Source organism: Panthera onca, chromosome A1, assembly GCF_046562875.1.
Source record: "Panthera onca isolate mPanOnc1 chromosome A1, mPanOnc1 haplotype 2, whole genome shotgun sequence".
NCBI classification, from domain to species: domain Eukaryota; kingdom Metazoa; phylum Chordata; class Mammalia; order Carnivora; family Felidae; genus Panthera; species Panthera onca.
In genome coordinates this window covers 225,488,509-225,502,569 of record NC_138339.1, presented here as the reverse complement: position 1 = coordinate 225,502,569, position 14,061 = coordinate 225,488,509, and the positions used below count along the sequence as shown (strand labels likewise).

Genomic DNA, 14,061 nt, shown 5'->3' with positions numbered 1-14,061 from the left:
CAAGTTATACAAATGTTTGGATTTATATGCCTACACATAAAAAATATATATAAATATCAGTTCATCTAAATTATTCCCCAATTTAAGATCTGACCAGAAGACTACCGTGATTTAATATGTAATTCTAAGGCATCACAATAAAATCATAAGCCACGTGTCACTTCCCTTTGCCAAGTTTATCAAAGTGGAAAGAGAGGATGGTAAGATGTAATGATAATAATATTTCATATGTATTAAGGCAGAATTAGGCTGCAACTACTCACATGAGAAAAGGTAGGGGGAAAGGATTATGAAAATAATTCGAGGATTCCACCTTGTTACAAGTTATTTTCTTTGTCTGACGGCAGTTTTCAGACCCAGGACAGCTAAGAGACACTAGACAACTTAGTAGCCTGTCTTCTTGTCCCGACTAGATTAAGGTCACGGGTATACCCAACTTCAAAGAGCTGCCTCTGAAAGAGCCTAGCACTACCCTTTCCCTGCTCAAGCTCCAATCAGAAGAGAGGATCAAAACCACAGGCTGCCAGAACAAACACTGCACTGGCTCCTTTGTTTAGGAAGAAAGGCAAGGAGTGAGGTTTTTCGGTCAATTCTGTCTAAGAAACCAGAAGGGGCATACCTAAGGTCAGGTCACATGAGCGCAGGGAGCTCTTGAATCTACCAAAGCAACCATCGTTCTAGGCAAGACTTGCCACCAACTACTCCCTCCCAGACAGAATTCATCGTATGAGGCCTTCAGTGTCCCCAGAAGTCACGACAGTGTCCCCAAGAGGGCAGAAAGGCTCTTTTCCTCCACCAGGTAGAGGCACCTTGCAAAGTGGACCATTTGGTCTCTGCTTGCATCTGACTCATCCATTGCCACAATCAAGAGGTTACCAGGGATCCTGCTTTGCCTTCATTTCCAAAGACATAGGAATTCCAGGGTTCGAGGGGATTGCGACCTCCCAATGGAGAGTGGGTGATAAACGTGATTAAAACTAGTTTCATACTAAGCAAGGGCAGTTTCCGTGCTCTTTTTGCACTGATTTCCAAGATGCTTCCCAACTTCCTCCACAGCTGACTGGATAAAATGCTTTCGTAGGCACTTTCGGTAGAATACTTCAATTTTCCTATTAAAATAATGCATACCCAGCTCGCTAATGAAAACCACTTAAAAAAAAATTTTTTTTTTTTTTTTTTTTTGGTAAGATTAACCATCATTTCCATTCAAAATAAGGAGGAAGCCGTAACTAACCATTTCGTAAAGTGGTCATTTAAATGGCCTTTGGGGGTCTGCTTTAGAAATTTGGGACGCGTGTTTAAAATAAAAACAAAACAAGACGAAAGCAGTAACACTATGCAATATGTGTTTGGGTGTACACGCATTTTTATAAAATAATAATAAAGTTTAAGGTTATTTTACCTGTTTTGCCAGTCGCCAGTCACCTCTGCTGGGTGCCAGAGCTCCCCGGGTTCAAGAACCCTCTCCTCCCTTCCTGCGTGGCCAGGCCCCCTTCTCCCCATGTAAGGTCCTCTGCTTTCTCGCTACCTGGCCATGGGCTTCCAGTTCAGGGATTTCTCTTCCCACGTGCCCAGGCCACCTGCCTAGCCCCCACTTCCGAGGCTCTCTCAACGTCCCAGGCCCCAGTGCTGCCACCTGTGTTCCTTCCTCTTCCTGGGCCGCTAGCTCGCTGTTCCTAGACCCGCTTCACGCAGTGCCTGCCGGAACCCGACTGGGAACACCTCTAAAGGGGACTGCGAACACCACTTGCGAACCTAAAACCCCAATCTCTCTCGCCCTGCCGGGTTTCATGCACCGGAACCGAGCCGGCCAGGTGCGGCCTCTGGTGCACAAGGACCCAAAATGACCGAAGGCAAGCCGCCACCATGGACTGGAGGCCCCGGCAGAAACCTGGGGCCAGCCCGCTGCTTCCCGGCCTCTCTCTGGGAGGAAGTGTAGGTGTGTGAGCCGGGGACTGGGAGCGAGCCGCGCCCTCGGGCGGGCGCGGTCAGGGCGCCGCAGCCTGCGCAGCCCCGAGGGCCCCGCGTCGCTCTCCCGAGCCAAGGTTCTCAGGAGCGGGCCGGGGAAAAGACGTTAGCGGGAGGAGTTAGCGGCTGTTGGAAGAACGGGTTCACGGAAACAGTCCCTTCCAAAGCCCTGGCCATCGCGGGGTGGGCCGCCTTCCTCCCTCCCAGGCCGGGGGCGCTGGCCCGAAGGGGCGCGTGTGCCGACCGCGACCGCCTGCCCTAGCACGCCCGGGCAGGGCGGTGCTGGGGCAGCTGGGGACCACCGCCCGTTGGCCCCGCCCGGCTCTGAACGCCCAGGGGTCGCGGCGCGTCCGCCCGAAGCGTGTCAGGTGAGGAGGTCGTCATGGCGATGCGGCCCCACAGCGCGCACGCCCGCTGCGGTTGGCATGGAAGCGGCCCCCGCGGGGCCCGGGAGCGCCGCTGATTGGCCGATTCAACAGACGCGGGGGAGGGGGGGTTGAAAGTAATTAGCACTGAGCGCCCGGGCCGCCGCCGCTGGGAGGCCAGCGCCCCCGCTGGAATCTATTAACACCTCTGTCCCTCCCGCCCCCGCCCCGCCCCCGCCCCGCCCCCTCCGGCGGCCCCTCATTCCCAATCCTCGTGTGCACTTGCTAATTGTTCGAGATTTATATAAAGATATAGAGCTGAGAAGAGCAAGGCCCTCTGTGGGTTCCAAGCAGGTTTTGGGGCCTTCTATCTGGTGGAAGGAGGGCCGCGGAGGAGAACCCTGCTTGTCATTTGGGAAGGGGACGTACTTTCCCGCAGTGATGTATCCTGGGTCTTTTGTTTGCAGGGAGGTGGGGGGTGGTGCGGGATAAGATAAGCATAGCAGTCGGGAAAGACTCGAAGATTCGAGCTTGTGGTTTCAGACTCCCGATTAACGTGGCGTTTAGTATCCTGGCTCGGAGGTTTGTCAGGATTAATCTCTCCCTCCAGCCGTCACACCAGGTCTTGGAAGAAAGTCTTGAGAGATTCAAATTACTGTTTTGGTTCAAAGCAGCTTTGATCACTTGCATCGTGGCTCACGCTTTTCTTTTCAGCCCTAATAATTGTAGGGAAAATCATTTATCTGAGTGCTCTCCCTCCTAGATATTCACTGCATGCTTTGGAGCCCAAGGTGGAATAGGTTACTAACCGTTGGCTTGTCTGTTTCTCCTTCTCTAGCTGCACCCGGTGGAGACCGAGGGTATGCACTGCAGCGGCTCCAAAAGCGGAGTAGCCCTAGTTCCACTGTCTCGAGGTCCTGATGGCTGTCAGATGGTAACCAGAGCCCAGCTTGGCCAGGATCCCCCACAAAGAACAGTGCTAGGGGTGCTAACTGAGAATGGACAGTACAGGAGGTCCTGTGGCCAGGTAATGACTGAGAACTGCTGTGGAAGCTGGTTGTTGAGAAGGGCTATTACATCATGGTGGGAGGTGGGTTTTTCTTGCAGTTTTACCAACAAATACCCATGAGTATTCCAGCCCTGGAATCTGGACGATAGGGACATTGATTTTGTTAAAGATCACTTTGGTCCCCTTTCCAACCAGAAATAGTGAATTATTTTATTATTTTTCTAATATCAAGGAAATAGCTCTAGGAACTGTTTGAATCTTTTAAGTATATGTAAAGCCATTTAAGCACTGGGCTAAGAGGAAATATTGATGCACCAAAATAAATTATGGAACTGGGGTTCCTCCAGTACTGACATAGGTCATGCCTGAGGCAATCCTGAAAAATCTTTGCTGTGTTCATTGGAGATGGTGTTAGAATCCGGATGGGATAAGGCTAGGCGAAATTACTTCAAAAAGTGTGCTCTGCCATCTACATCCCACTGTATGCCTTATGTGTCCCTGATCTTATGCAAGGTGAACTCCCCCCCACTCCCCCAACATGTGCAGTATACCTTATACCCTCTTGCTTCTTCTAGGATGTCATTCCAGCAACTCATCTTTCTCTCCTCAGTCTTGTCTACTCGGTTAAACTCAAGCATACAAATATACTGTAATTTTTTTCCATCTTAACCTTTCAACTTCACAGCTCTTTGTAGTGACTACCCATTTTATAGCAATAATTCTTGAGTTTGTCTATCCTGCTAGACTATAAACTCCAACAGGAGGAGGATTAGGATATCAGGTTCACTTGTTCTCTTTTGACTCAGTTCTTAGTCCTGTCCTTACTTGACTGATCTGGCAACATTTGACATAGTTGACTTTTCTTTATTTCTTGAGGTAACTTCTTCTCACTCCGCCTGGGGAACAGCACTCTCTCCTTGTTGTCTACGTAGGTCATTGGCTGTTCAGCCTCAATATCCTGTTTCTTCTTTATCCAATCTCTGAAAGAATACTCAGGGCTTGGTATTTGATCTGAATCTGCAATGTACTCCCTAAGCAATCTCTCAAGCCTGTTAGCATTAAGTACCATCTATCTGTTGATGACGTATACTTTTATCTCTGGTCTGGACCTCTCAGCTATATTATAGGCTCACGTATTTAGCAGCCTACCTGACATCTTCTCTTGGACCATGTAACAGACATCTCAAATTTGTGCAAAACCAAACACTAACCCTAGCCCCAAATAACCGTTCCAAAAGTCTTCCTCATCTCAGTAAATGGAATATCCATCCTTCCTATTATTCAGCCCCAAAACGTTTGTCATCTTTGACTCTTTTTCTCCCACCTCACATCAGATTTTCTGGGAAAATAATATTGGCTCGTTTTTAAAATGTCTGGAATCCCTTTACCTCTTAATCTTTACTGCTGTTAACACTGGTTCAGATCTCTCTTGTGTCTCACTGAGAATTTACAACTTTCATAACTGGTCATCTTACTCATCTTACTTGTTCTCTGTACATATACACAGCCAGGGTGATCGTATTAAAACAAATCAGATGATACCACTCCTCTGCCCAGTGGCTTCTGCAGTGGCTTCCCACCTCTGAGTAGCAGACAGTCTTAAATGGTCTGTGGTAAGGCCTACCTGATCTGGCTTCTCTTTTCTTTCTGACTTTGTGACCTACACTACTCTCTTTCTCACCCTGCCCTTCGCTGCTCTTTGCTCTTTGTCTGCTCTTTGCTGTGTCTCTAAGACATACTTGAACATCCAGGCATTTACCCATGCTGTTCCCTCTGCTCAGAATGCACTTCCCCCCTCTATTTCTGTGACTTACTCCCTTACCTCATTCATATCGTTGCTCAACTCTGTCCTCTTCATTAGGACCTTCCATGATCACGCTGTTTAAAAATGGCAAGGACTCTCTTTTCGCTGTGTTCTTCTCCTCCAAAGCACTTAACACTATCCAGTGTATTAGGTCTTGTCTTATCTTTCCCTATCTCTGAGCTAGAATATGAACTCCATGAGGGCAAACCTTCTTGAACATTTTGTTCACTGCTAAATTCTGGGCACCTAGAACAGTGTCTGGTACATAGTAGATGATCAGTAAGTATTTATTTGATGAATATATGTCTCATCCCGCATACATATATCTTTGAGCAAAAGTCAAACTTGGTAGTAACTTGGAATCATGGTTCTAGTAACTTATGATTTTGGTCCTTTATATTCCATTATTTCTTTTCTAGTACTATCTTAAGGAGTTTTTTTTCTTACTAGAAGTAAGCCAGATAGTTAATTTGCTAGATACAAGGGAAAGTTACGGAAAACACATACTAACTTGAAAGTAGCCTCTAAAGGAAACACCAAGATTAATTATAAACAATAAAATGTTAATACAGTAGCTAGATCTAACATTTTCCTAAATATAACTCAGATTCATAAACCTTGCCCACCTACCCTGGTTCAGCAGCATTCAGGCCTTCCTGCATGACTCACGATAACGTGCTTGTTCATGGAGGGTTTGTACACTGCGATGCTACAGGGATAAAGAAAAGGGATTGAGAGATAGATTTCCCCAAGGTAATTACATTACATTATGTCATACAAAAGATTCTATGGCTTTGTAAGAGAAGTTAGTAGTATGAGTTTCTAAAATGATCATGTTTCTAAATAACAGGGTATAAAATGGGAACTTTAGAGGAGCTTACTGACTAAAAGCTATTTAAGGAGGAAGACTACAGGAACTCAGTGACTGTGTGTGAGAGCTTTGCTGGTACTTACGAAATCCCATAAGGCTACAAGTATGAAAGGCAATTAACAATCCCCTTCTCCCCTTGTAATACCTATTTCATTTTGGAGGAAAGCTGTGCTTTCCCTTTTTTCTATAATCTTGAGTCCCCTTTGATAAATACGTGAGGAAGATGACAAATTACAGGTAGCTCTTTTCCCAAATGTCAGATGTAGACAAAGATAAGGGAGAAGTCATACTTTGGAAGCTTCATTTTCTGAAATTAAATTTCAGACCTAGATATTTCAATTTAAGCCTCCTTTCATCTTCCCAGCCTCCTGGTTTGAGTCACACAGGCTTACATCACCTATACAATCTTTGGGGTGACCTCTGACAAAAAACTTAACTCTCTTCTAGGGGATTACAACAATCAGGTGTTTTTCTGGATCAGAAAATGTCTTCCCTCCAGCTGGAAAGAAAGTGCTCGCTGACTGCGGGGGCCAGGTGCCAGCCAAGCAAGGATTTGATATCTACATGGATGGGCCTGAGCAGGGGGACGGAGACAGCTGCACAGGGAGAGAGGGGATGGCATTTGAGGATGTGTATGAGGTAGACACCAGCACACTCCAGTCAGACCTTCACTTCCTGCTGGATTTTAGCACAGGTAATCTGACTCACCTAAGGCCGATGGTACCCCGTGTTCATAATTGCCTATAGCATTCAATAGCATGTAACTAGCAGGAGAAATCCATGATGTAATGACTTATTTTCACAACTGCCTGTGGAGGGTTAGTGGTTGGAATGAATTTTTAAATTCAATGTCTTACCTGATAATGTTGAACCCCCACAGTTTCCCCTATGCTGGTAGATTCATCTCTCCATTCCCAGTCTGAAGATGCACCAGATTTTGGTACAGATGTGATAAATGTGACTGAATATGCTGAAGAAATTCATCAGTACCTTAGAGAAGCTGAAGTGAGTTTTCCAAATTCTGTTTCAATTTCCAGCACCCAAAACATTTAATAATAAGATAGTTATAAACTCTTGGCCATAACCATTAGTGAAGAGCATTCTTATGACATCTAAACATAGGAAGATCTATGAAAAATAACAGTTGTGAGGCGAGTAGCAATTACCTGGACTATTTCTCCATGATTCAGAGGGGTTGTACATTAAGTATTTCACTCTTAGTAATAAGCCATATTGCTATTTCCACCCCTCCTTTAAGTTATTTGTTATCTAAAGATTTCTTTGGCTCTTGATCAGTGTCTTCTTAACCTTTGCTCACGAGATTCTTTTTTGAAATAGCAACTGTGCTGTGGAGTGATCTTTATGATAGGGCAACGATTTAAGTGTCAAAACTCTTTTTCCACACAGATAAGACACAGGCCCAAAGCACACTACATGAGGAAGCAACCAGACATCACAGAAGGCATGCGAACAATTCTGGTGGACTGGCTGGTTGAGGTCGGCGAAGAGTATAAGCTTCGAGCAGAGACTCTCTACCTGGCCGTCAACTTCCTGGACAGGTTTCTTTCGTGCATGTCTGTTCTGAGAGGGAAACTGCAGCTTGTGGGAACGGCAGCTATTCTTCTGGCTTCGTAAGTGTTCTTTCAGCTTGATGTAGGACTGCAGCCTGTCAAAACGCTTGATTCTGTTTCCCTTTTATTGAGGAAATGCAGTGCTTTATAACTAAAGCTTACTCATACCTCCTTGATAAAGTATCATCATTTTTGCAGTATTTACTGACAAACTGAATCTTAACACACTTTCACTCTTCAAATCAGGTATTTAAGATTTATAGCAACAAGGTCAGTATCATGACTGAGGCAGCCATCAGCTCAGATTCAAGATCCAATTTAACTTTTGCAGGGTGGTCTTTTGACTGCATTCTAATACAAAAATATTTTGGTTATATAAAAGATTTTGGTTATAGAAAAGCCATCTTCAGGATCTAGCAAATGGTAATAGCACAGTTTATTTGGTTACAATTTCAGCTTGTTCCTGTTACTATCAGTCATTCATAATAACAGCTCATTGTGTACAAAAAAGAGCTGGCTTGTGGCTGAGCTGCCTTTAATTAAGTGACCTGTGGTGGATGGTAGTTTCTTCTATCTTTTTGTCTCAGATATTCTAGTTAATATGCCTAGAAACTTGCCAAAATTCCCCTACAGAAAGCAGAAACAAAAACAAAAGTTGGTAATAATGAAATTATATCATTATTTTATTCTTGGATACATAGCCTCACTTGCTAATTCATTAGGGAATTCTGAACATGATCTTTTTAAAGACCTAAGTTCTAAGGAATTTTTGTTCAACTATTGTGTTCAATATAACATTCTTTCCCACAAGATGAGTGAGGTCTCTAGAATTAAGACGAATTTATCTGTGTGTCTGTCATTCGGAATCTTTCAGCCTATCAGAGGCCAAAACCTAAAATCCTCAGTTGGAAATTGTTTCTGTTACTATTCCTAGCGATAAGTACAACATTAATACTCATGTTCTGGTTCTGGCACCAAGCTCCTAATATTTTCCAGGCCAGTACCATTTAGTGATACTTAAGTGGGTATGCGGATAAAAAGTAAAGTCTGCGAGGGCCGCACAAAAGGCATGGTTGTGAGAACGCAGGTTCCAAGCTTTACTTCCAAAAACTCTCTACCTTTCACAGGAAATATGAAGAAATATATCCACCTGAAGTAGACGAGTTTGTCTATATAACTGATGACACTTACACAAAACGACAACTATTAAGGATGGAACACCTGCTCCTGAAAGTCCTAACTTTTGATCTGACCGTGCCAACCACTAACCAGTTTCTCCTCCAGTACTTAAGGAGACAAGGAGTGTGCGTCAGGACTGAAAATTTGGCCAAGGTAGGCCACGTGACTTCCAGGAACTTGGGAGCCAAGGAGAGTAAAAAGTAGTCTTTCCTGATCATCCTTCAGTTCTTCCTTCCCTTTTAGTTCTTTGTCTTAGGCACAGAAAAACTCCTTAGGAATGCAAGGGAGCTAATCTTAGGACCATGATTTGTGGTTCCAAGACATTATGGTTGATCACGTTTGGTAGGCATGGATTGTCTAATCACCCAACTCTTAAAGAAATACAAGTTTGGAAGCTGTTCCCTTGTCGGGTACAGACCACACGCGAGCAATACCTCTTCTTAGGTTTACAGAATGGGAACAAAGTAAATGCGGTTTTTATTTGGCTCTAATCTTATCCTGACGTATTAAGTGATGAAGCATTATTTGGTCATCTGAGGTTATAGTACTTGAGTTGAAGGCACTGAAGTACTGATTTAGAAAACTTGCTTTCTAACCACGATACTATGAGCTAGTATATCCGTATATCTGGTATGTATATGCTATGCAAAAAGTAATATGGGTACGTGTAAGTTTCACAGTATGTTTCTTCTAATCTAACAAGTTCTCAGAGGTACTGTTCTAGCCTCTGAACTGAATGCATTTGCCTGACAAATTAATAGCTTCAATATGGTTGTGTTTTTGCCATTGGCCAAAGACTCTTCCACACTAGTGGCCAGAACAGTGCTACTTTACCTGACTAGCATAAGTCTGTAGTACTAGTATAAGTTAATCTATCATATATAACGTGCAAGTGGACCAAATACTTGTATACTGACATTTACTACAACATAAATGTTATTCCGGTTATGAACAGACATAGCAATTATTAATTTGAATAATTAATAAAGTGAATAATTTTGAGCACCTGTTTTTGTCTGCTCATCATTAGATACAGGATGAACAAAGATAAGACAATTTTTTTTCCCTTGACATTTCTAGGTTTACGTGTAACCTTAGTCACATTTCTAATTCCACTGGGATTTTCTCTCTTGTGCTTAGTATGTAGCAGAACTGAGTCTACTTGAAGCTGACCCATTCTTGAAATATCTTCCTTCATTGATAGCTGCAGCAGCATATTGCCTGGCAAACTATACTGTGAACAGGCACTTCTGGGTAAGATTCTGCTTCTTTCTAGATGAGATTCAAGGCCTATGTAAAAATCTGTTCAGTAACTCCCAAGGCTTAGAGTGAGGGAGAGTTGGTTTAATAAGGAACTGGTTGTCTTGCCAGCAGATTCCAATATGCCACTGAGTCTTACAGGTCAGCCTTTATGACTTTGACTCAGTGACTTGGAGTAGAGATTGCAGGGAGTCAAGGAGATGGTGTTGGCATGCTTATTGAAAAGAAGCAGGCCTGGAAACCCCAATGCCCCCCTCATACAAGGTGAGCAAAAGTTGTTGACTTTTCCCCTCTGTGTAAAACAACCTGGATCCACTTAGGATGGTCAGAAGGTCGCAGCAAGTTTTCAAGGAAACAGGGCAGTTAGTATTGCCTCTCGGTCCAAGAAGAGGCAAGATTGAAAATGGATCCCTTGATTTGCTTCTGAAGGCTTCCTTTTGTGCTGAAAGAAGTGGCATGTCTACTTTTACTTTCTAGAATACTTATTTACTATCCTACTTTTCACTAAGAATCTTTCATATTCTATGTAAATATGGTGTCTGGTAAGTAGAGGCTCTTTAGGGACCAGTAAAAATCCTGCTCATGAGGGAATAGGTCAAAGTAACTTGTCCCAAACCGAGCATTATAAATAATGTAATATGAGCAAATTGAGAACTCTGACTGTTCTTCCTAATATTTTTTTTCTAAAGTCACTGAAGGAGGATTACAGTTTCTTTTGAGATGAATGTGGATACTTCCTAAGTGATCAATTTCCTTTATTTCACAGTTTTATCTTCAGCTTTCTGATAATCTTATGAAGTTATATGATGCAGTTTTTTCTTTTGTCTTGATTAGCCAGAAACCCTGGCTGCATTTACAGGCTATTCATTAAATGAAATTGTGCCTTGCCTGAGTGAGCTACATAAAGCATGCCTCGATATACCCCATCGACCTCAGCAAGCAATTAGGGAGAAGTATAAGGCTTCAAAGTAAGTTTCTGAGATTTTCTTATCTGGGCTTACTGATTTAAAGCTTTAATAGGTTATAGGAATGTCAGAATTAAAAATAGAACAAGTCGGATCTCTAGTACTAGGCTTGCATGTTAAATCAGGGGAAATCAGTTGAGAGAGGTCCAGATGTATAATTTGTCAGCTTGTAGTACATACAGTCGGACAGCTTTCTTCCTTTCTGTTGAAACTACTTCTGTTCAATTACTGTTGAAAGTTTTCTGTGGCCCAAGATTTTACAACACTGAAATCCTTTGGGTCTCATTTCAGGTACATGCATGTGTCCCTCATGGAACCACCCGCAGTTCTCCCTCTGCAATAAGTTTCCTACTGAAGCACTTTCAGAACTTAATCTCCAGATCAACAGAATTCGTCTTAACTTTTATAGGTTTCTGCAGGTTGGATCAACTAGTGTTGCTACAATATAGATGACATATTTTTAAAAATGTAAATGTATTTAGGTTCTCTTAGACTTTGGTAGCTTGTACTGTCATCTAACATTTTTTAAAGAATAAACAAAGAACTTGCCTTATGATCATGAGTTAGACTTATTTACTAATTAGGATGGCTGATGTACTTGCCTGGAGTTTTAGTGGGGAGCATTCTAAATGTCCTCTCTATTTCAAGGGTTCTCCTAAGCTGGTTTCATAAATCTGGCCTGCTATTAGGATTAAGTGTTCTGAGGAATTCAGAGATTTTCATGTTTGGTAAATGGCTACCCCGAGGGTTTTTCCTTCCTGTCTCTTGACTTTTCACATAGGTCTCCATAAATGGGAAAAGGAAGGAACCCCAAGCTCAGGGGCATAAACAGGCACTATCTATTCTACTTCCCTCCTGGACTCTATGGAGTAAAGACAGTGAGTTGAGGACTGAGTGTGGTCAAGGTACCTCTGAAGGGTGATTTACGTTTAATTCTACTCCAGGGACATGACACTCATTTTGTAGGTTATGTCAGTGTGTAGTTTTGATTTAGTCACCCATCAAGCATATATTTCAGCCTTAGAAGATGCTCAGAGAGATGGAAAAAGCAAATTTCACCACAGGGTGGGACTTCAGAACAATGAAGCTGACCCCTCATAGTTGTCCCTGGGGAGATGTCCGTACTAAGCTCTGCCATAGCTCCGATTATCCTACAGTTCATACACAGTCCTATATGGCCCCTTGCAGCAGCACTCACATAGTATGCAAGGTGAGGAAAACTGCCAAAACATCCATTTGTTGCAACTTTGTTTTAAAGATTGGAAGGAAAATCAAGAGTACACTTGACCCGATGCAGGGTGGTACTTACTGGGGACTGAATGTAACTTTTGTAAATGTCAAACCAGGAGGCCGCGGGCACACATGAACTTTCTGTGCTGTGTGCCCCGTCTCTAGACCTGTCCCCGGGCTCAGTCCCCATGGTTCTGTGGAGGCAAGAAGGACAGGAAACTTGTGTTTTCTAGATCCCTTTACATAGAAAAGATTAGACCCAGATAAGTTTTGGTAAAATGGTAGTAGATGAAATTAACTCCAAATACTAAGTTTCAAGCTCTAATGAAATTATTAGTATAGAAATACAGCCGTATTTTCAAATTTTGTGAAGACTTTTTTGTTTTAAGTACCCACAAACTCTAAAAAGGTTTTAGCATTGCCTTTTTTTTCCCTCTGCAGATAAACATTCTCAAGGTGTCTCCATTTCTGGTTCCACTGAAGAAATCAACACTTCCCTAAGTATTCTGTAAATTATTTTCCATGAGTTTCACCAAGGGGATACAGGACCTATATCACTACCGAGTTTTCTGTTTTTATGTTCTATAATCCACAATTTGTAATGTCACGTTCTTTTTCTTTAAAACAAGTTTTTTTTAATCTTTATTTATTTTTGAGAGAGAGACAGAATGTAAGCAGGGGAGCAGCAGAGATAGAGGGAGACACAGAATCGGAAGCAGGCTCCAGTCTCAGCTGTCAGCACAGAGCCCCACGTGGGGCTCGAACTCATGAACCGTGAGATGGTGACCTGAGCCTAAGTCAGACACTCAACTGACTGAGCCACAGGGGCGCCTCTGTCATGTCACGTCCTGACTTATGACTGGGTACCTTTCTGTTCACTGCATAGATGTGCTTACCTTCCAACTACCCTGTGGACTTGGCAGTGTAACAGACATGCACTATTAGGTGAGCCATAATATTGCCCTCTCCTGAGGAGGCAGTGGGGGAGGCTAATTCAGGCTAAGACTTTCGTGGTAGAAGTGCTGTGTTTGTCCCTTTCGGGCCTTAAAAGATTTGAGGGACCTGGCCAGGGAAGCTTCCTCTCATCCTCTGCCAGTTTACACAGGCCAACCAACTCCCCGTGAAACCTACCTGTCTCGAACTGCGGCCATGTGGAATCCTGACAAAATAACATTTTCTTTTGCTAGCGATATTCTTGTTCTGGAATGTTTTGCTTCACCTGGCAGAGACCTGAGAAATAGTCCTTCCTTATGAATTATTTTGCAAAGGAGGATTTTGTTGCTAACCTGGGTCCAAAATTTAACCCTGACTTTGGGTCACAAAACCATACTAAGGGACATAGAGGTCTGAACCCATAATTCTTATGTTCTTTGCTGCCAGCGATTTCCACACACTCATTCCCAGCCCCCAACACACACCCGCCAGTTGCAAAGAACTGGTTCTCAGTTTTGACTTGCTAGTCTTATTACTTTTTTGTGTCCCTGAAATACTTTATTTAAAACTAGAATACAACTGTCGCCTGTGGCCCTCCCAGCCAGCCGGAGAAAGAATAGCAGCCTTCATTCAGTGGCCCTCCTTTCATCCCATTCTTTTTTCTTCCCTGAATTTGGTGTTGGTCACACAGGGTTTTTATACTTCATAAGAATGTGTGCATAAACAATAACATTTCCTTTTAAAATTTAATGATTGTTGACTATCTTGCATATCCTTCAGTGATATGTGTTTTAGGCTTCTCTGTATTTAGAGACTATCTGGAGAATCCTAGTTATTTATATACTATTGTGGAAGGTTAAATGAATATACCATGGTTTTTCTGTTCTCTTGATTTTCCCACATCTT

The 14,061-nt window shown here is 43.1% G+C and overlaps 2 protein-coding genes across 5 annotated transcripts in view; one reads left to right on the top strand and one right to left on the bottom strand.

Annotated features, from left to right (window-relative positions):
• Positions 1-1,761, bottom strand: part of SPART (spartin) — a 90,547-nt gene extending 88,786 nt beyond the window's left edge. Inside the window, exon 1 of the mRNA XM_060637341.3 lies at positions 1,403-1,761. The gene's annotated coding sequence lies outside the window, so the exon portion shown is untranslated. The remainder of the gene's footprint in view (positions 1-1,402) is intronic.
• A 63-nt stretch (positions 1,762-1,824) lies between these two features.
• On the top strand, positions 1,825-11,548 carry CCNA1 (cyclin A1). 4 transcript variants are annotated; one of them, XM_060637343.3, is made up of 9 exons: positions 1,825-1,939; positions 3,172-3,360; positions 6,465-6,711; positions 6,898-7,022; positions 7,425-7,648; positions 8,716-8,920; positions 9,908-10,021; positions 10,862-10,995; positions 11,284-11,548. In XM_060637343.3, exons 2-9 carry the CDS (start codon positions 3,196-3,198, stop codon positions 11,333-11,335), a joined length of 1,266 nt encoding a protein of 421 aa, XP_060493326.2. In that variant the 5' UTR covers positions 1,825-1,939; positions 3,172-3,195; the 3' UTR covers positions 11,336-11,548. The 4 variants fall into 4 exon arrangements, with proteins under 4 accessions (XP_060493326.2, XP_060493328.2, XP_060493329.2 ...); XM_060637345.3 differs by lacking the exon at positions 1,825-1,939 and adding an exon at positions 2,091-2,336; XM_060637346.3 differs by lacking the exon at positions 1,825-1,939 and adding an exon at positions 2,579-2,672.
• The last annotated feature ends 2,513 nt before the right edge of the window (positions 11,549-14,061 follow it).

What these genes read in the sequence shown, in the direction of transcription:
- CCNA1 (XM_060637343.3), top strand. Translation starts at nt 3,196, where the DNA reads ATGCACTGCAGCGGCTCCAAAAGCGGAGTAGCCCTAGTTCCACTGTCT. An exon ending in GGACTGAAAATTTGGCCAAG is followed by an intron (nt 8,921 to 9,907) that starts GTAGGCCACGTG and finishes TCTTGTGCTTAG; the next exon opens with TATGTAGCAGAACTGAGTCT. An exon ending in GAGAAGTATAAGGCTTCAAA is followed by an intron (nt 10,996 to 11,283) that starts GTAAGTTTCTGA and finishes GTCTCATTTCAG; the next exon opens with GTACATGCATGTGTCCCTCA.